The sequence below is a fragment of the Tiliqua scincoides genome, chromosome 3, assembly GCF_035046505.1.
Source record: "Tiliqua scincoides isolate rTilSci1 chromosome 3, rTilSci1.hap2, whole genome shotgun sequence".
In the NCBI taxonomy this organism is placed as follows: domain Eukaryota; kingdom Metazoa; phylum Chordata; class Lepidosauria; order Squamata; family Scincidae; genus Tiliqua; species Tiliqua scincoides.
Window position 1 is genome coordinate 153992685 of NC_089823.1, and position 22329 is coordinate 154015013.

Sequence of the window (22329 nt, forward strand, 5' to 3'; positions counted from 1 at the left end):
ATGTTTTATACTTACCTCCTGTAAGCTGCTGGGTCACCACCCTCGGCAGGACGCAGAGCAAGCTTTTTGGAGTGGCTACATCGGCAGAAGGGGGTAGTGGATGGGATTGGGCCCTAATTTAAATGGTTTTGGAGGGATACTTGTGGCTTGTATCATAACACACCCTGCTCATAAGACACCCTAGAAAAGATCCGACAAAATTTGATCGCTATGTAAGAGCATTTTTGTAGAACAAGAAATAAAATTATCCGAATGCTCTTCTTTTCACTGAAAAAGCACTCTAAAGGGAGAAAAAGTAATGCAACGAGACTGAGCAGAGACTAGATTATTACAGAGAGATTTAAATGCACCCTACTACTTTATACATCCTCATTCAAAACAGTCCTTCCAGATTTTCATGATGATGTCTGGAGCCGCGTGCCCACAGTATATCATTCATAATTTTCTTAAAGGCCAATTTCAACATGTCCCCTTGCCACTCATTTGCATCAGAGAAAAAATTCTCAGCTTTCAGATTATGAGGATAAGATGTCTGGCTGTCAATAATGCAAGAAGTAACAGCCACTTCTGATGATTAAGGATCACCCAAAATGCAGGAATGTAACCCAAGATGACAGTAGCGAAGGGGAATCATTTGGCACACATGCCGTATGCAGTTCATTTTATGGCAAATTTCCTGCACAAAAGATGTTATCATGGAGACTGTCTTGAAGCAAGCAGCAACGTGTCCCTGGAAGAACGAGCCTCCCATTTGCAGCAAGTGACTTTTCACTGCCTATCTCTCTTCTTTACCTCTCTTTAATGGGTTTTCTTTCCTTACACATCAGGAGATGAGGGGGAAAAGGAGGGTGTATAGGCTGTAAAATCTGTCTGCTTCTGGGAGGGGTGAGAATGACTTTAGGGAGTTTCATATTGTTCTTTCCATTAAACTATAAAATGTTTCAATAAAAAAATAACTAAAAAGAACATGAACATAACTCATCTTTCTACTAGGTTTTATGCAAAGAGCAGACAAAAAGTCAAAGAAGAAGAAAAAGCACCCTCCACATTCTGGCTTTTCCTCTTTTGGCAGCAGCTACTTCATCTCCACTGCAACAGCCAATGCCTGTTCCTTGCCAAACAAGGTCTTGTGCCGCACATCATGCAGAGCGTTCTCTGTCTGGAAATTTCTACTAGCTCTGGGAATTCAGACGCATTTTAACATAAAAGTATCCATTTATTGCAGGAGCTTCTTATTCTACCTGAAATGACTCTATGAAACTATTGTTAGATTCATCTGTTTGCTGCCTCCCCCCCCCCGCCACAACTCGCAACACTTGTCAGCTAGACACTTCTATGGGTCTGAAAAACTTGTGATCTCTCACAAGCCAAACACAACACCACAGCCACAAACATGGAGTAGTGGTCAAGCACTGGGCACAGTGTAGGGGGACAGAAGTCCTTTCAGAAAAATCTGAGCCAAACCGAGTCTGTGAAAAGAGGTACACGTTATGATGTACATGGTATGAAGGTAACCAGCACAAATAACATCAGATGATCAAAGGAGCCCTCTCAAAGAAAGACACAGCATCACTACATTGGGAGAAGGATGACTTTGTAATGAGTGCTCGTATTTTTTAAAAGCTAACTATAATTTCAAGCTACGGTCAGCAATTATGAGTGCAGTAAATGGGAGTTGAAAATAAACCCTAGGGCTGCTTTCATATGCAATTCTCACAATATGCCTGGGCCATTGTGGGTAATTAGGCTACCTTATTAGTGGCAAACGCTAACTGTTACAGTTTTGAACTTAATGCCTTGCAAAAATATGATGAGAAGGATTTTCTCCTTCTAAACAGATTAAGGTGACAGGAACTAGTGGGCCCTCCTCATGAGAACCCAGGAGGCTCACAGACAGCAGCCTAAGTGTCTCCCCTACCTTTCAACCCCTTGCAGACGATCAGGGGATAATGAGCTTTGTCCTTCTCAAAGTCTTGAAATATGAATGCAGTAGACAACGTTTGAATAAGTCTTTCATTTCCTACAACACCATTTTTCCAACATCAGCAAGTCACCTAACGAATATTCCAGGTGGCCTCATACTAGCCAAGTAAAAATCACTGGCCATGAACTCCAAGTATTACGTAGGCAGGCAAGCAAACGGTCCTTATTTATAGTCTGCCTATAACAGTGGTTCCCAACCTTTAGGAACCCGTGGACCACTGAGGCAAACATTGAAATTGTCGTGGACCACATGCAACACCCTCCATCCCCACCACATACACAAAAAATACAATTTGATTTGGTAGCCTATGGGGGGGTGCTTAGCAAACACTGGAAATGCCAGCTGCGGGGGGGTCCATTCTCCGTCCTCTCTGGTGGTCCATGCAGAAGCACCTTGCTGAGTGAGCGCTCCTCTGCACACTACCAGAAAGGGTGGAGAATGGACCCTCCCACAGCTGGCACTTCAGCAAGCGCTGGACCACCAGAGAGGGCGAAGAACAGACTACCTACAGCTACAGCTGACACTTCAGTAGACTGTGAGGAAGCAGTCACTTGGTGAGACACTAGAAGTGATCAAAGGTGATCATAGTTTTTTCCTGATATTTCGGGGACCACTTTTCAGGGTCTCCCAGTCCACAGGTTGGGAACCACTGGCCTATACCATGTTGTGCTAAAGAACTAGCTTAACCTGCCTCAACTATAAACGACAGAGACTACACTGCACAGTTGTGTATTAGGCTACTTCTGTATCACAATAATATACTACACATTCCTAATCCTCCTACATTCCAGCACACCCATACATAGTCTTCATGTCTAGTAAGGGAGATCCTGAGCTCCATAAAATTATGTTGTCAGTATCCATGCTACCTTTAAAACACACACACAAAGAGAGAGAGAGAGAGAGAGAGAGAGAGAGAGAGAGAGAGCACTTTGATATGGCTTCTGCATGGCATTCAAGTATCTGGAACTTTTTGCCCTCACCTTTTTCACAGTTTTCTGTCTCTATGAAGACTAGAAACTTGCAGTATTATTATGGTTCTTATACACAGCCCACCCAATGTTGGTGGCAGGATATGGCCTGTTGAATATCAGGTCCTTCCCAAGGACAGATACATTGGTAAAACGTGTGCAGTTCCAAACAGGACTGCTTCCTGTAGTTGGTTTGTAGTTATTTAATTTACACCTAGGATGTTTTTCCAAATCTTTTGGTATTGCATCTAGAGTGCTGATAACGGTTGGTACAATTTTAGCTTTTTCTGCCATAGGCAGTTGACTTCAATTTGCAAAACTTTATATTTTGTGGCATTTTCCTGTTCTCTCTCTTCAGTTCAAACACCTCCAGGTATTGCCACAACTGCTATCCAGGCCTGCTTCTTTTCAACAGTTGTCAGATCTGGGGTGTTGTGGGCGAGGTGTTCGTTTGAATATGAAAGTCCCACATTTTCTCTCGTTCATTTTCAATAACTGTTTTGGATTTGTGTTCCCACCAATATTTGGACACTGGAACATTATACTTTTTGCAGAGGTTCCAATGTACCATTGCTGCAAGTTTATTATGTCTGTCAGGGGTCAAGCCCTTCTCCAACCCCTGCCTTACCTGCCTGCGGGCCAGGGACAGAACCGCCAAGCCACAGAGCAGCCGCTGCCTCGCCAGCTAACCAGGCGAGACACAGGGTGGCTGGGTGGAAGAGACGGTCTCCCCAGAGTTCACCTGACTGAAGCAGTGAACAGGGCAGGATCATCATTAACCACCAGAGAGGAGAGAGGCAAGCTATGGCTGGGGCCCCTTTAAGCCTGGAAAGGGAGGAAGAGGAGGGGCCGAGGGTGTGACTGGGGAGGATAAAAGCAGGGAAGCCTGTGATGACAGGTAGTTATGGAGAGAGAAGGCAGGAGGCTAGAGCTGGAGCCCTTGCCTGAAGACCAAGGGCCTCAGGGTGCCGTGAACCCCCTCCCCCTAGTTTGGTCTGAGGCTTCCCCTGCAGGGAACCCCAGGGTGGCAGACACACCCACCCAGGGGACCCCAAGAGACGAGCCAGCCGACCCTTGGCACCCCACCGGGCGACCCCCAGAGATCCCTTCATGGGGCATCCCTCACAATGTCTTTCAAAACAGTATGTGTGCAAGATCTTCTTACAGCCACGTATCAGGTGGCCAACTGTCTTCTCTGCACAACAGGCACTTGCTGTCACTGTATGATTCCTCAGTTTGGATCTTGACTTCATCAGCCCCTACAGTTAACTTCTTCAGTGTACCTTTCCTTAGCCATTGCCAGGTCTTTTCCTTAGCCATTGACTTTACCTTGGATGCTGTGCAAGGTATTTGCTGTGCAATGCTTTATTCTGCCACCATTCCGGTCATACTGTCAACTATTCTTTTCAATAGGCTTCATTTGTCTCCATGAACATCAGAAAACATGCTTTACAAACTTATTGCAATTGCTTTGAGAATCTATGCACCCATGGGTATACCTTTAAACTGCAGTCCTGTGCACATTTACCTGGGAATAAGCCCCTCTCAGTGGGACTTTCTTAGGTTGTTAGGCAATAATTATTGCTGACAATCGTAGAGGAACAATGAGCCCATATACAGATGGATGATTATATCCTGCCCTCACCCTGTCCTAAATATAGGCTTCAGTTCTAAATAAACAGGTCATGGACAATGGCACATTTTAGCTCTATGTTGAAAATACCACTGCTATCCAGAGGGTTTCTATTTTTCAATACAAGAGTGCAATTAGCTATGATGCATGTCCAACACTTACAATGTGCTTACTACTCAACAGGTCAGAAAATGTATAGTATAGGGTAAAAAAACTAAGCCAGCCTAACTTCATTTAACTGAGCTTCTGCTAACTGGGCAAAGAGCCACCTTTTTCGTGGATCTCTTATATTTAGCAGGAAGAAAGGAACTGTCCCTGTCCACCACAGCACAACATGTTCTCCAGCAGCTTATGCTGGTGTTCCTTTTCCATCTTTTTAAATTGTTAGCCTTTTTGGAACAGGGAACCATTTATCTATTTATTTTGGTATGTAAGCCACTTTCTGAACTTCTTTTTTATTGTTGTTTTTGAAAAGCAGTATATAAATATTCTTAATCATGAGATTAAAAAATTGCCTGTGCTTAACTTTGCAAGATCAGTATACTACAATACATGAGGAACCCTTTATTTATATGCAGTAACCATCTTATAAAACAGACACAGCACTCGGCAACAACACGCATGGTGGTGTTCTTGGGTAGAAGACAACGTTCTCGCTCATTTCCAGAGGAGCAAGTATGAAATTAACTGTACCCTTTTCCTTCCTACCACCACCACAAAAAACAAAACAAAAGAAGCCAACCAAAAAAGATACCCTTTGTTAAATCTACTACCAGAAGATAAAAACCAGAAATATCATAAATACCCTCAACGAGTTTTCATACATTCATCTCTGTTTCTGAGCTACTAGCAAAGTACATCCAGGCTTCCATAATGAAAAGAAAAATGGAAAAGCAACTATGAAGACATCACTTCAGAGAAGTCATCTGTTTAGGCGTGGAAGCTGTGAAACATGTGAGTGTGGGTACATGGTGTGTGTGTGCGCACACACACACACACACACACACACACGAGAGAGAGCATTTATTAAACTGCAGACTTCAAACTCCTATAAACAGTCATTCACACACACCCCCAACCCAACACCCTCCCCATTCACTCTCCCACAGTTCTGTGAGAGGTGGCTAGCAATGTTCTATCTGACATACTTCCCGCTGAATGTTTACTGTTGTATCCCTTGTGCTTCTTTTTAAACTACAAACCCCTTTGCAACATGAAACCATTCTCTCTATCCTTTTGCTACATCTTCCACTTTGTGAACTTGTTAAAAGCATAACAACTGGTGAGCACCCAAATTCAGCCCAAACATCTTGTGACACCATGGATGATGAGGACGACGACGACGATGCCATCACCTGAGAATATTCAGCACCTACACCAAACTACAATTACCCAAATTCTTTGCAGGAAGCCATGACTACTAAACTGGCATACATTTATAGTAAAAGTACTGTATGCTCTGAAGTCTGACCCAGAACAAGTTTTCTTTATATTTCAGTTGAGAAATAAAATCAATCCTGTGCTCCTTTGAATACATGTATTTATTTCTCCACCATCCCCTCACACACTGAACTGAATATGGGAGCGTGCATGCAAAGTCCCACAAGCAGTGTTCTGGTTCAGAAAGCATGCCTAAAAATTAGGAGGTTTCAAGCCTGAATTAAGCTGTGCACATTCCCTCCTCAAAGAGCCTCTGTATTCAAATTCATGTTCATAATTTGCATTTTTTAATTGTACACAATTAGTTCACTAAAAAGTGAACTAATAATAATTAGTTCTAGTTTTAGTTCATGAACTAAAAAGTGAACTAATAATCATTATAAATAAATAAACAAATGGTGAGCCACCATAATTTGCTGGCATGCCTGAGGGCCAAAAAATACAGTGCATTATTGGCCTTTGTGTGATTTGTTAGGTTGGAGGGGAGATTTCTAGCATTCATATACAAGTAACAAACACAGAGAAGAAATAAAGATTCAAAACACTAGAGGAAACAAAAACTAGAGGAGCAGAGAGGAAGAGAGAAGAGGGAAACAAGGCAGAGGAAAGCTCAAGAAAGAGGAAGGGATACAGGAGAAAAGATGGATCAAAAGAGAAAGGAGAAGGATGGATCACCAAGAGCACCTGGGGGCTCCTTGGCACTTGTGCTGAGTGCTGCCAGAGGAGTAGAGGGAGCTAGCCAACCAGGTCCCCTACCAAACAGAGAAAGGACGCACCTGTGAACAAGCCGGCAGCCCAGCTTGGGGAAACAGTGTAGCAGCAGGTAGCAAAGAGCCTTTGATACCCCCCTGAGGCCATACCTGGCCTGAGCCTTAGGAGAAGGGCCTCCAGCTCATCTCAGGAAACAGGACCACTCCACCATATAGGGTAAGGGTGAAGTAACCTTGCAGGGATCCCCTTGTAGACCCCCCCCTTTTCCTTCTTTTGACTTTTGTCATAATAAAACCCATAAGTTGCTAGACCATCACTTCTGCTGTTCTATCCATGATCTTCTAAAATTTTCTGGATGCAGAGTTGGCCCTTTGAAGGAGGAGGGGGACATGACAGAATTCCAATGCAAGAATATGAAAAATACCCTCAATTGATGGACTCTTAAGTTTAAGGTTCACATATCCCCTATTAGCAACTAGTTATAACAGAGAATCTCAAAACCAACATAAGTTATGACTTTTCAGGCAAATCTGGTTCTCACTTGAGCCTACTCTCTACTCTTGCTCTATTCATGCTTCATTTTCTGTTGACCCAAGCTACCAGTTCATCAAATCCTTTCTTCTTATAATCTGACAATAGCCTAACCAAGCCTCTCCTCTTTAAACTGGCCTTGAACTAATAGGATTAGTGTACATTTGTGTGGTCTTGGCCAGGTTGTGATTTATAGTTGTTGGCATGGCTCCCTTGCGTTCTCCTTTCTGATGAATTCTGAACGTGGTCTTGCTCCCCCTGGGTCATCCGCCCCACAAAAGCTCAGGGCATTCTGCTTAAGTGTGCATTCTACTAACATATTTCCTATCTGAAAAAAGAACAGAAGAGAAAACATCTACTTTATCTAACCTCCAGAGTGCTCTAATCTTGCACTGTCTACAACCATCTGCCTCCTCTGTGCAATAGATCAAACAATAAAATTATTCCCTACACTCAACTAAAAGAGACAAAATAACGAACAACATAATAGCTAAGAACATCAATATCCATTTGCACCAGTTGATGGAACCATTAAAAAAAAAACAAATAAAAATTCAAGTCAGACTCCCAAAACACCTGTTGAATTAAAACAGACTTCAACATTCTTTTTAGGACAAACTGAGCCAGTTTGAAAAATTCCCTCAAGAGGGCATTCCATAATCTGGGTATAGCGAAGACCTTGCCTTTTATTCCATCATCTAATCAGATGTAGAATGGATGCTAAGCAAAGTCTCCTCCTCCACACTTGGAGAAGACCCTTATGGGTGGAGTGTTCCTGAAAGTGACACAGGGCCACAGGACACCACCTCTAAGCTAGACCACTGGACCCTCTAGCTCACCATTCTCTACTCTAGCCTGCAGTGACTTCGCCTGTGCAGGTCCAGCCAGAGCTCCAAAGCTGCCCAAGACAGATGCACAGAATGCTCTCCATGCACTGTCATGTGAACCTCCTACAACTTCTGCCTCCCTCCCAAAATAAAAAAAAATCTTGCATACACATTAACACATGTGCACCTGCTCACCCACATCAGGCTAGGGGGAAGAGAAGAGTGAGCTGAGCTGCCTCCCACCTCTCTCTTTTATCTGCAGCTGCCATAGATGCAGCCTCCTCATTCCAGAAGAAAAGAGCACACTGGGAACAGTGGCATGCTCTACTCTTCTGGGTCATTTTTAAACAGGACCTGGGTGGAGCAAGGAGGTTGCATTCAGGGCAGCAAAAGTTGCAGGTAAAAGTAAGGGGTGAGAGGTGCTGCCTCTCCATCTTCTGATCCACTTGGCTGTGTTCTTAAACAGCTGGTGGGGGGGAAGAGAAGGAGAGGCAACAATGATCTAGTCGCCCTCCCTTTGAAGGAAGAAGGCGGCAGCCACTACCCAGATCTTCTTCCCACTTGCATTGAGTAAGTTGCAAGGGAATCAGAGCACAAATAGAGCACCATCACCAGTGGGATGGAAAATGCAGGATGGCAGGTAACAGGAAAATGCAGGATGTGGGGACCCTCTCCTCATTTTGACACCCACTCAAATTCACCGTTTTGACATGAAGGCTTCAGGTCTTGTCATCTGTGGGTTGGCCCTGCTCCAGGCTTCAAAATGGTTCTTTCCCAGTACTACTAGGAGACACCAGGGATTGAAATCGGGACTTTCTGCATGTGAAACACATGCTCTGCCACTGAACTATAGTCCATCCCATTCTAGATACTAAGATCTAGTTACTAGATACATTCTAGTTTCAAAGATCAGCTCCAGGTCTTTCAACTGTGCTTGGAAACAAAACTGAAAACTAGTACAGTGTGTACTAGATGATGTACAGTCCTTTTAGGTCTGTTTCTGTTTACTCTTTTTCCAACCCTTCATGCACATTATCTCAGCATTTTTTACTTGACCTCCATATTGGAGATGGAAGACAGATGTAATAGTGGCTTAACCAACATCACCTAGCAGATGCAAGGTTTGAAGTGGGAACTTCAAGATTTGCAGACAATCTCCCAGCCACAACAGCTACCTTTCTTGAACTCTCTTGCCACTTGATTGTTAGCCAACAATGCTTGTGTCTCCTTAATTCTTCTGTTGCATATGAATTTTAAGTCTCTCAGCTAAATGTTGCTATTATTATAACAGTAAAGGAAGGGCAGACAGACTTGTCAAATTCAGGGGGGAAGCTGCTTGGGAAGCCATCTAGACCTAGACACTTTTTGAAGACTTGTGGCCCCACAGTGATGTCATGGCACGGTGGGAGTCCAGTTTAAATGGACATCTCTCAAAAGGTCACCAGCAATGATGGATAACTAGCTATGAAGGCCAGTAAACTGTGGGTGTTGCCCACCAAGTGCCCGAGGGCTTGACAAGGCTGCAAAAGAAAAGTGTCAGAACTAGAAGCAGGAACAAAGGAAAGGGGAAGAAAAAGGCCTGCCTGGAGGCTGAAGAAGGAAATAATGCTTTAGTAAACTATTCGTTTTGCATCTTACCCAAAGAGGTCATGTTTTTCCCCTTTTACTGATCTTTTCTTTTAGCTCATTAAGCTCTCCAATGGGGCTCTTTCCATCTGAAAAGGCAGCTGCCCCTCTTTCAGTTCCCCCACAGCATCCTGAACATTCACTGAGTGAAAAGCAATCCCTGCTGAGTATAAACCATGAAATGGGGTTGAAAACAAAGCTTTTGATTAAACCTGACAATTCTGAACTTCTCATGCCATCCCCCCCAGGCTGGAAAAAAATGACATCATCCATGACACCAGCCCTACAGCAGTGAAGAGAAAGCTCTCTGTCACAGAGTGGGAATACTTCCTCAGCTCCACCATTCAGAATGGTTTAATAAGAAAATTAAAGGATTTTATAGAGAACTTTTCTAAAGCAACTCAACCTAAATATCAGTTTATATATATTTAGTCTAGATATATTTGCATGTAAATGGGAAGAAAGGTGGGATAAAAATTTATAAAATGAAATAAATTTATACTTATGTCATAGGACAAAGTAACAGCCCAATCCTATCCATGTCTACTTGGAAATAAGCTCCATTGTGTTTAATGGGGATTACCCCCAGGAAAGTGTGTATAGGCTTGCAGCCTAACATATGAACTGATTGCAAATAGACCATTTTTCACAGTAGTTCTAACACAGAATTGCTTCTAGAAGTCAAGATGCAATTGAAAGATACACTGATGGGCAAGTTAAGGCAGACACCTTTGCCCCAAACAAGCTCTCCTGCTCTATTATGCAAGTTTCCAGCACCTGTCAATAAAAAATTTCACCCTAGCAATATTTCAGAAGTAGCACAACTTATCATATCAACCTGAGAAGCTTGAAGCTTCCAACTCAAATCAAATAATCAAAGGAGCGCCAATATTTACTATCCTATGCAATAATATGCCTGACCTTTCGTACAATTCCAAGAAAATACCTTGAAATTGGTAATGGTCAGAAAAATGTCATACACTTCCAGGATTTTAAATGTGGTTTAGGGGTATCTAACGTTTCAGAGAGAGTCTGAATGTGTTAGGCTTTATGCCAATAAAGGTAAAGTAAAGTGAATGTGTCGGGGCCAATTTACATGTTATCCTAAACACATAACATGGTTCTGAGAATGGATGTTCTTTTAAAAAAAAAAAAACCCAAGGAGTGTTGCAAAGCAGAGCAAAAACTTTGGCAAGGAGGTTGAAAGACTTTAGAACTTTGCCATGCTGAAGTTCTCCTCCTAATCATTCCCCTTTCCCCCCCCCCCACACACACACGAAAAAAAACAACCTTCCATTAGTTTTCACAAGAAGCTTCCTACCCTCCTTAGAACAGCACATGATCAGGCACTTCTGGGAGCAAAACCATAGTGGGGCAAAGTTCTGACACCCTCCAAAATATGAAAAATTCAGTTTCAATGGACCACCTGGGCCATTACTTAAAAAGAAAAGGACACACACACCAGGTCATGTTACAGATTTAGAATAATGTGTAACTTGGTTCTTAGATTACACAGGCCAACACACATTTTGCTTCCTTAAACGTTACACCAATTCCTGGGTCTATACCATGACTTCCTCATGAGGAAGCTGCTTGAACCATTCACTAATGAGGCTATACTATATCTCCAAAACTAGACATGATAGGGCAAAACGGATGCCATTTTTGGAATTGGCACCCCAAATTCATATCAAACCACCATACAGTTTGGGAAAAACCTTTCTGACCCTCAATTTTGTAGACCTGTGTTATAACTAAAAGATGCATAGAGAGTACAAGATGCATAGAGAACCTTAAATCAGTAGAAGTACAATGAAATAGTAACCCTGTTTTAAAGAATAGTTTAAATACTTGCTATCTCAATTATCCACCAAATCTTTTAATCAAGAGTTGACACTTCCTATGAGCAACTCCTTGCATTATCTTCTATATCTCTAGCTCCCTTTGAGAATTAGGGGGGGGGGAGTTACCGCTTCCCACCACTATGAACTCCTACTTCCTGAGTTTCCTTCTTCCAGTCTCATGTTCCTACCTTTGTTTTCTTTCCCAAACTGGCAACATAAGCAACCAATTGCTCTTTACTCCTTCAAAGTGACAAAGTGTTCTCTAAGGCATCTGGTGGGCCACTGTGAGATACAGGAAGTTGGACTAGATGGGCCTTTGGTCTGATCCAGCAAGGCTCTTCTTATGTTATTAAAGTGTCTGCCTTCCATAATAAATGCAATGTTGCCAACTGACTGTTTGAAAAGGAAAACAGAGCATTTCAAAGAAAATAAATTACAAATAAAATTCTGATTATGTTCTAATTTTATAAATGTGTGTGCCTTACAACAGTGCTCCATGCACATTGCCCCAGACCTGGGCAGGAGGTCTGGGGGCAGGAGGTCTGGTCTAGAGGGTAGAGCCTCCATTTGCCTGAAGATAACATCCGAAGGTCGCCAGTTCGAGACCACCGGCACCGTGCGACCTTGAAGCAGCTGACAAGCTGAGCTGAGCTATTCCATCTGCTCTGAGCGTGGGAGGATGGAGGCCAGAATGTGAAACCAGATCAAGAAAGTAACACCTGAATGTTGTGGTTCTTGTAAGATAGAACATTCGTTCAAATTGTAAAAATCCCTATGGGGATTTAATAAGCCTGCCTATGTAAACCGCCTTGAATAAAGTCTTGAATAAAGTATTGAATAAAGACCAAGAAAGGCAGTATATAAATACCTGTATTATTATTATTATTTTCATCAGCAAGTTTCATACTGGCCTCATAAGGTACTGTGGGACAATGTGCAAAGGTTTCAACTTATCAATTTGACAGATCTTTTATCCCCCACAACAATCAAATTTCAGTTTGTGACAAGGTATTTCTCTTTCACTAAGAATCAGTGGATTCTGTTCAAATATTTATTGCATTTGTGCTGTTCAAGATCTCTTGGAACAGTGGCCATTACAGCACAGGAAGATGCAACTGGAAAACACTTTCTGATGCTGACAACCTGCATTCACATCCTGAACTATCCCACAGTGTTTCGATTAATCCAACTGATGTTGCTTGGTCTTCTGGTTCCTTACATAGAATTCTAAGGATGGAATCCTCATCTCTGTACTTCAGACAGAAAAGTAGCCAGAAGGGAAAAAGAAGCATTAACAGGAATTCCACTTCAAGGTCCATCTGGTGCCCAGACCCACCATCTACTCTCCTACTGTCCTGTCCAGCCAGGAAAGGAAAGAATGAGGCAACTTAAATCAGAGGGAGGAAACTAAGGAGATACACATCTTTGTGAAAGTATCTGCAGATATCTAGATGCCAGAACTGTATCAGAGCAAATACTTTGCAAAATCAATATTGGCCTTCTACATTCTCTGGTACTTAGGCAACATCTCTTAAGTGTTTTCTTATTTGTTACTAAATGATGAAATTCCAGCTAACCTTTAAAGAGAGATGCTCAGGAAAAGATGGGGGGGGAGAGAGGAGGGAACCACTTTGAGCTACAAAGGAATCAAGGGAAGAAATCTTGGTTCTTTACCTAATTGCGTAAGTATTGGGGGAAATGGCATATAAAATTACCTCTATAAGCATTTTTGCACACAAGGCTTACATTGTTCTTGAATCCCTATTCTACACTTTGCGTTAACTGCCCAATAGCTGAAATGTGAAAGAAAAAGTGGCAGATGTACGTTTTTAATAGGAATGAGCATTCCTGCCAATATAGGTTTTACAGATCAACTGAAGTGAAGAGCATTTTAAAAGCCAGTTTAAATGTGATAGTTCAGATCAGAAACATAATGCAAGAAGGGGATATTTGAGAGTGAGAGGGAAGGAAAAGCACGCAAGTCATAAAAAAATACTCTCCAAATCATTATGCCTCAAAATACTGAAATCATTATGCCTTAATTGAGAAACGTGAAAGCTATCTACTATTCAGGGCAAAACTACACATTACAGGAGTTGTATCTTAAAAAAAACAACAAACCAATAGTTGCTTAAAGTAGGAAAGAGCTTCAGGAAAGAATGAGGAGCAGAGAAGCAGATTGAGAGAGGTGCTTAATGCTTCCAGATTATCACCACCCAAGCTGCTACTTCCCTCATAAATGCTTATTTACTTTCACAAAGCTGTAAGTGGCCATTGGTTGCTACACACTTGTTCTCTCTGACGCACTCAGCTTTAAAAGAAGTTTCATGTATTTTTTGAGTAGCTTTAACTCTTATTTGGAAAAAAAAAAGGATGGTATCTTCTCTGCTTTGCTTTCCCCTAGGAAAAAACATAAAGAAATCTACAAATGGGCTGCCTGCTTGGATGCAATCCAATTGAGAAATCTGTTGTCATCTATGGACCCCACTATAACAGAGGCCATGGGGGTCTTTTTAGAGCTCTTAATGCAGGAGGGCAGGAGGTCTGGCCTAGAGGGTAGAGCCTCTGTTAGCTCGAAGATAACATCGAGGCCACCGGCAGCTCCCTGAACAGCGAGACCTTGAAGCAGCTGACAAGCCGAGCTGAGTTATTCCACCTGCTCTTTGGTGTGAGCGAAGAAGCAACTTGGCTCCCCTTCAAGTGAGAGATGAAGCAGCTGCTTGTCAGCCTGCATGGGAGGCAGCTGGAGGCCATAAGTGATACAAAACCAGAAAGATCCATCTGAAATGTTGTGTGGTTCTTGAAAGACAGAACCTTTCTCTGATTGTAAAAATCCCCTCGGGGATTTAGAAACAGCATGCCTATGTAAACCGCCTTGAATAAAGTCAGAGAAGTAATCCGAAGACCAGAAAGGTGGTATAGAAATACCAGTATTATTATTATTGAGACGCTGTAGTTCTATTTGTAGTAACTGGGAGTGTAACCCCTCCTGATTAATTGCCTGACTTGTTTCTGAATTGCACATTGCTTTTGTCTCTGGATATGTGTGTGTGTGTGTGTGTGTGTGTGTAATTTTTTTTTAAATGCTAAGAAAGGTTCTGAGTTCGAGTTCATAAAGAAATCCTCTTTGCAACATGTTCTGAAGAAGGCACCATTTCACCCAGTCAACCAAACTGGTGTCCTGAAGCCTAATAACCCACCGAGTTTCACACAGAGATATCAGTTTCAAAAAGCCGTAAGTCCCTCAAAAGCAGAAGTTCATTTTAACTCATTCTTTCAACAGGATATCCATGGTTCCTTAGCTCTCTGCTTCAAAACAATTATGTTTCCTTTGAATTTTTGTCGATAACATTGTCTTCTTGTCCTGCTATACTTCCCTGAGGCATGATGTCAAATTTCACACTAGACATCTAAATTATACACTGTGCACCATGATATGACCAAAACCTGATAGATTTCTAGAACATATGAGGTCACCAAAGTGCACATCAGTCACAAGATGCCTATGTCATTGTAATCAACAGGCACACCTAATTCACAACTCCCTTCCTGTTTCCATCTCTAACAATTAAAATACAAAAACCATCCAAAAGATCCTCACTATGTTCATGAGGGTGAGGACGTAATTCTGGACATGCTCCTTCCCATGAAACCGCACAACCGAATCATCCACCGCCAATAAGACCTCTATATTATAGTCATCTTTCTTGGCATGGCGCCTCTTCCGATCTGCTTCACCAAGCTGGCCTTCAATCAGGTCCAGAGTGTTTGGGAGGTGACCAAAGCCTGGAACTAGAAAGATAAGAGAAACAAGGAAAGAATGAAGCAATTCTTTATTCTGGTCTCTCTAAAATGTACTGTTCTACAAAAAACAAACCCCAACACACCAAACATGTACGTAACCTTCAATAAGGTATATGCTATAGCAGTCTTGATTACAGAGAACTCGTTTTTATTTAAAGTATCACTTAATGGAGGTCAGGGTTTTAACAAAAGAGCCTTAACATTCCTTCACAGACCCTACCTTCAGACTCCAACCACCACTGAAGTTTTATGTGGGGGGAGAGGGGAGTATCAGCCAGAAACATTTTGAATTTGGATACAAAAGCAAGGCTGGAAATTTTTGAGCCAGAGTTTAGCTGCCCCAGAAGATTTATAGCACATAGACAATGCTTCAAAAACTATAGCAGCACCTGGGGAGGAATCTCTTGTATTTGTCATAAGGTGTGCCTGCCTCGGAGGAATGAAAGTATTATGTACTGGATGATCAACCTTACTTAGAGCAGATGTGGAAGAATGTAAAAGGAGGATGAAACGTGCAGTTCCCAAACTTCTGCCCACCACGACCTACCTCATCCACCATGGTGAGTTGCAACCTCATGTTCAATGCTCCTCTGCAAAGCCTTTCTGGGAGCCTCTGGAGGCAGCTTCCAGTTTGTGCTGGGCCTGCAACCCACTCCATTGGTCTCCACAGGCCTTTCTCACAGAAGTGACCAGAAACTAATTCTGTTTCACAGAAGCAACTTTCACTTTACTTCCAGGTTGCTTCCGCAACTTCCGATCACTTCCATGAGGCCTACTAGGGTCTGCAAAGGCCAACAGAGCGGGTCCTGGGTCCAGAGCGATCCAGAAGCAGCCTCCAGGGACTTCCAGAAAGGTTTTGTGGTGGAGCATTGACCAAGGGGGTCACAACCCACCACACATTGGGTCACAACTCACAGGTGGGCTTCACAGTTTTGAAACACTGACCTAAACTATATCATTACAGGTAGACATAATCCTACCTTCATTTTGATGAGTCTTAAAGGCTTCTGCTCTCTGTTGTTTGATGCTAGACCTACGGTAGACCACATGCGCTCTCCCCTCCTTCTCTTTCTCCCACTGTCCTCTCTTCAGGGGTTCAATAAAAAACTCACCGCTGTCTGTTCGAATCAGACCTGCCTAGAAAAACATGGAAGAAAATAGGAACACGAAATAAGAGAAATATTCATGTATTTGTGGTTCAGCAGGCTCAGCTCAAGTTTTGGTGGCACCTGAAGCACCAACATGAGGTGCTTTCTAACCCCAGCATGTGAAATGCAACCCACCTGCAGTTTTCTCCCTTCCCCAACACAAAGAGTACACCTGCTTGAAGCCTTTCTCCACAACTGTTTCTCAACATGAACCCTTCATACCTTTCTTACCTTTCACTTGTCCCAGCTCTGTTCCCCAGCCTGCCCCAACGCCCACACTTTCCTCTCATGCTTTCACACCCAAGACTTCTTATATCTTGCCAAAGCAGGATTCTCCTCCTCCTCCTCATGCTCTGCCTTTTTAAAAGGTAGCAGGCTGGAGCAAGAATAATGAAGTTGGAAAGAGATATTGAGTGGCACTGTTGGTCTAAAACAGGGGTGTCCAAAGTTTTTGGCAGGAGGGCCACATCATCTCTCTGACACTGTGTCGGGGGCCAGGGGGAAAAAGTATTTACATTTAAAATTTGAATAAATTTGCATAAGTTTACATAAATGAACTTATATGAATGAATGAAGGTCTTGCAATAGCTCAAGGCCTATAAAAGGCCTTGCACAAAGCAAGGCTGGCCCTTCCTTTGCTGCCTCTGCTGCATCACAAACATGAAACAGCAAGCAGCTCACACGAGAGGTCAAATAGTCGCCCTCACGCTGAGAGCAGTTGCGTCGGGCCAGTGCGGGCTCCCACAAATCTCCGGAGGGCCAGAGGCTCATTGGAGACTAGGGGCTCCCTGAGGGCCGCATTGAGAAGCCTCAAGGGCTGCATGTGGCCCCAGGACCAGGGTTTGGGCACCCCTGGTCTAAAACATCTAACACAACAGTGCCACTCAACTCCTTCTCCTGACTTCCTCATTCCTACTTCATCCCTTTGCCTTTTTAAAAGAGAGTGGGCCAGGAATAGACGTAACCAGAAGTACAGAGGAAACTGGCAAGTGAATCAGGGGGAAGGCAAAGAGACTGACAAAGGCTGCTGGTGGGTGAGGGTTGCCTGAATTGGATGTCTTGCCCAGATTCATTAACAGGTATTAATTAGCAGGAAAGAATATTTCATGAAATGTGAAATTATTTTCTCCTCCAATCTACTTGTCAGTAATGTTGCAATATCTCTGAATTCTCATGGAGTAAAATGCAGATTCCCTCATTGATTATGCAAATTGCTTTGCAAAACTGAATACAGCCCCCCCCCCCGTATCCATGGATCCCGTATCCACAGATTCACTTATCCACAGATCAGGTTTGCGGGGACTCCACACACACTCCCCCTGCCTGTGACCCATATGGAGCCAAGGGGAGCTCTGCTCCAAGGGAGCACTAAAAAAAAGGCACTAAAAACATCACTTTACGGTTAAAAAAAAAAACCAGAAGTGATTTTTTTTTCTACTGTAAGGCTCAGTCTGAGCCTGACTAAGGCTGTGGACAGACGTGAACAGCCTCTGCTGGGGTCAGACAATCCAGTGAGGAGGCTGCATTCGCCCATATCCATGGTTTCACTTAACCGTGGGGGGTTCCAGAACGGAACCCCCATAGTTATGGGGGCACACCAGTATGCTAGGCCACTTGCTGACAAAGGAAGAGGAACAATTTATAACACTGTATATAAACTGGTGCTTTATGTGCCAACAGATCCCTGACAGGATCCCTGATCAAATCTTATGATAAGAAAATTCAGACAACTCACAAATTCTGCAAAGTTCTATAAACAATGAAATGTCTACCTGAAGATAAAGGTTGGTGACATAAACAACACCTGAGGAATAGTAATGTTTGTTTCAGCAAATGCCAATATGAACTCTGCAGTTACAGATATTAATACGAACAGTTCTGACACCATCAATAACACAGGCCAACATACATACATCTAAAGGTTAGACCTATTCCTGGGTATATCTGGAGCATTTTTTTCAAAAAAAATGGATCAGTTTTGCCTTATCACATATAGATTCGATGATACACCATAGCCTCATTAGTGAATGGTTCAAGCAGCTTCCTTGTAAGGAAGCCTACGCCACAGCTTCCTCACAAATAAGCTGCTTGAACAATGAAGCCAAGCTGTATCTCCAAAACGAGACATGACAGGGCAAAATTGATGCCACTTTTAGAAAGCACCTCAAATTCATATAAAAACACCATTAATTTTGAAAGTTTTTCTGACCCTCAAATTCACAGACCCATATGATTAAGTGCTGAACTGTAAATTCTTCTAATTGGATCTTTGTTGATCTAATGATCTATTGTTGATCTATGATCTTTGTTGAATCTTCACATTCTTTCCAGTTTGTTCATGCACTTAGCAAGCAAGAACTAAAGATTAAGTAGAGAGCCATGATCAAAACAAATTCAGTCTTTTCAAATAACTATTTCAACTGACCGACTTTATCTTGAATACTACAGACAGATGTTGCTTCAGAAATACAGATTATAAGAATGAACATCTCTGGACATAGAGGTCATGACATGAAACAACAAATGTTACGAAATATTTGATACTGTCTGTTCAAAACAAGTATTACACTTCCAGTCAATCTACATTGAAGTTGCCTATCTCTTATGTTCCAAAAACTCCATTTTGTTAAAGTTAGGATAATCAAAATTCATTCTAAAAGGATACTACTATTGACCTCATAGATTCCACCTGCTCACCATACAGCTTTACCTCGTCTTTTTCCCAAGAGACTGCTTGTTGCTAACAAAAATCAGCGGTCTCCTTTGAAGCTCTGCAACAATCCAGACTATTTTTTTAAGAAATATTTTTGTCCCTATTAAGTCAACAAACCCCTTGGGAATTTGAAACTAAGACTGGCCACAATTACCATATCTGGTAGCCCTCTGTCTATCATCCTTCTATGCTAATTTGTTACCAAAGACCCACCCATGCATGACAGTCTATCCACAATGGTATTCATTTCAACACTCTCAAGTACACATGGCTACCAAATTGTTCTGGCTAGCTGGGTTGTATGACTGTACAGCCAAAGACTTCAACAGATGCCTAGACACTGCTTTGCTCTTGTATTGAATGCACTGAAAAAATGTGTATATCAAGCAAGCCACATATAAGTAATCTGATCCACACAGTGGTTGGGCTCAGACATAGCACAAAACCATGGTTTCTTTAGAAAACTGTGGTCTCTCATAACGTCTTCTCACAAACCATTATTTATTGGGTGACAACAAACCAGAATATGAAACCACGGTTTGAAGCTGGTTTGCAAACCACAATCTGTGCTCTGTGGTTTGCTATTCTGGCTGAATTCAAAGACTACTCATAGACCACAGTAGGAGTCATTGTTTCTCTTCAAGAGAATACTGTGTTAGATATGAGAGTTATCTTATGAAGCTGGGTCCCTCTTGAGCAGGGAGGGAACTACAAGCAAATGAGCAACTGTAAACCATAGTTTAACAACTGTACATATAGAAGCTCAATAAACAGTGGAAGTTTGTAACAACAATCCCATATTAACTACTTACTACAATACACAAGGCACATCCAAGTTCTGCTGACATAACCTGATGGCCAAAGGAACTTTGGTGCTATCCCTTCCACACTCCTTTCTTTGATAAGCAACTGCTCTGCATTCTGTTATTCCAATGTAACCAAAGAAGATTCCACATGTTGCTGAAATGCCTCAATGTCCAAAGTCAATCATGCTGATATTATGATATCATGAGCATATACAGGTCCAGCCTATTTATACACAGATTTTTTATACGTGGATTTGACTCAAAACTAATGGCCACGGCAAATGAGATGTGCTGATCCCTGGAGAAGGGGAAAATGCATTAATAAGTGTGTCCCTTTAAATTGTGGTTTAAAAACAGCTTTCCTTACTGTTATAGAGAGGCAGTCAAGCAATTAGAAATGCAAATGACTCCCTGCCTTTGCCTGGCTCAGCCGAAGAATGGAATGATCACTTGCATGACTGTCTCTACAACAGTAAGAAAAGCAGTTTTTAAAACTGTGATTTTAAAAAGGAACGCACTTTTTAATTTTTTTAAAATAGCTTTTATTTAACACATTTTATGGTATCAGCAGGGAGTCTCAGAATCAAACCCCTGTGAATGTTGAGACATGACCTTATTAGGAGCAATGGAGGTGCAAGAAACCTGGAAGTAGGTCTAACTCTATTTTTCCACTGTTTCTTTGTCCACAGATTTTTTTATCCACTGGAGTTCTGGAATGGAACCCTAGTGGATAACGAGACACGACCTGTACTGCAATTGCATTGCCTGACCCATAATCACAAACCTACCCAACTCCTATCTCATGCAGCAATTCACAGGAATGCTTTGTAAATGTTGAATGCTTAACAGGCCGCAATCTGGAACACTCTTACCTGGGAACGAGTCCCATTTAAGTTAATGGGGCTTGCTTCTGGGTAGATGCGTGTAGGACTGCATTGTTAGCCTGCAGCAAACAGATGGGCATAGATAAGCAGTACAGATGGATCGTGCCGCACCACATCGAGAAAGGATTGATGATACTGTAAAGCTATTGTAGCTAGAATGATATCAGAGGCCTTTCTTGGCCATGATTCTGCCATTTTCTCCTTTCATTTCTCATATATAAACTTTCTGTTTGATACTATATTTGCATCGACTTAAAACAGCTTAACTTAGGTGAATTATAATTAAATGTTTTCTCTGACTGCCTATTCAGGGACACATCTTGCCCATCTGAAACAAATACATATGAAGGTGGAGCCTGTTTATCCACGAATTTTATATCCGCAGATCTGGTGGGTTTCCCAGACCAGCCCCACAGGAACCCTTCGAAGATGACCAGAGTTGTCTGCCCACGTTGATTTAAGATGCAAATAAACAAATGTGAAAAGTCAGATCTGGTCATTCATCTCCCACATCACATGCAGCCCTCAAAAATCATGTTTAAATGACATGTTTTGCAGTAATTAAAGACATTACACACTTATTTGATGGGGTGAAATTAGCCTTCTGCAGTCTGTATTGTCTTATAGGTTGGTGTGTTTATTTAGCTGTGATTAAATGTTTATTTTTGGACTGTACATCACTGAGTGCCTTCTTTGCACAAAGGCAATTTACACATTTAATGACAATGAACTACAGATCTTCAGTCTTGATCCCAGAATATATTGTGAGTGCATATGCGACAACTGCACTGCTGATGCTAAGGAGGTCTAGGCCTGGTCAGTGACTGGATGGGTGATCACCTCAGAACTCCATGTGCACCAGTGCAGAGTTCCATGATAGGAGAAGGGAAGGATATAAGTGTACTAATAAAATTAACTTCCTTTACTGTGTGCAGCATAAACCAATGGCAGAGGCAGAATACTCACAGTCCCAGACTTATTGCATAACATATAACAACAGAGGCTATTTCAGAACACAGGCAGCAGACTCAGAAATGCCATTGTCTTCTGCATTTTTCCCTTTCTTTTGGAACAGGTTCAAAACTGTAACTGTGCAAGCAAAATGTCCCAAAATGAACCCAAACAGGAGCCTAATCCCATTATTTTCACTTCTCCCAATGGACCCGGCACCAGACGTTTCACTCCAGTGCATTTCTCCTCTGGAATCTTGTCTGCTGAGCAGCTCTGGAGTCTGGAGCAGGCTTCAAGCCAAGAGAGATTTGCTTGGCAGAAATTCCTGGCAGCCCCCAGCACAGGAGGGCAGTGGGCAAAGCTTCAGAAGTCCCTGCCAATGTCTGCTACAGTTTGCCAGCTATCTGGCAAAGCTTGGCCTCAAACATTTTAGTCAAAGTGCTGACAGTGGTGGCA

At 42.3% G+C, this 22329-nt stretch overlaps 1 protein-coding gene across 3 annotated transcripts in view; it reads right to left on the reverse strand.

Annotated features, from left to right (window-relative positions):
• ADAMTS14 (ADAM metallopeptidase with thrombospondin type 1 motif 14) overlaps nt 1–22329 on the reverse strand; it is a 94808-nt gene that overhangs the window by 49573 nt on the left and 22906 nt on the right. For all 3 annotated transcript variants that reach the window (XM_066622257.1, XM_066622256.1, XM_066622258.1), the window contains exons 3-4: nt 16352–16508; nt 15169–15359 (exon numbers count right to left, since the gene is read on the reverse strand). In XM_066622257.1, the coding sequence (XP_066478354.1) occupies nt 15169–15359; nt 16352–16508 (348 nt within the window). The remainder of the gene's footprint in view (nt 1–15168; nt 15360–16351; nt 16509–22329) is intronic.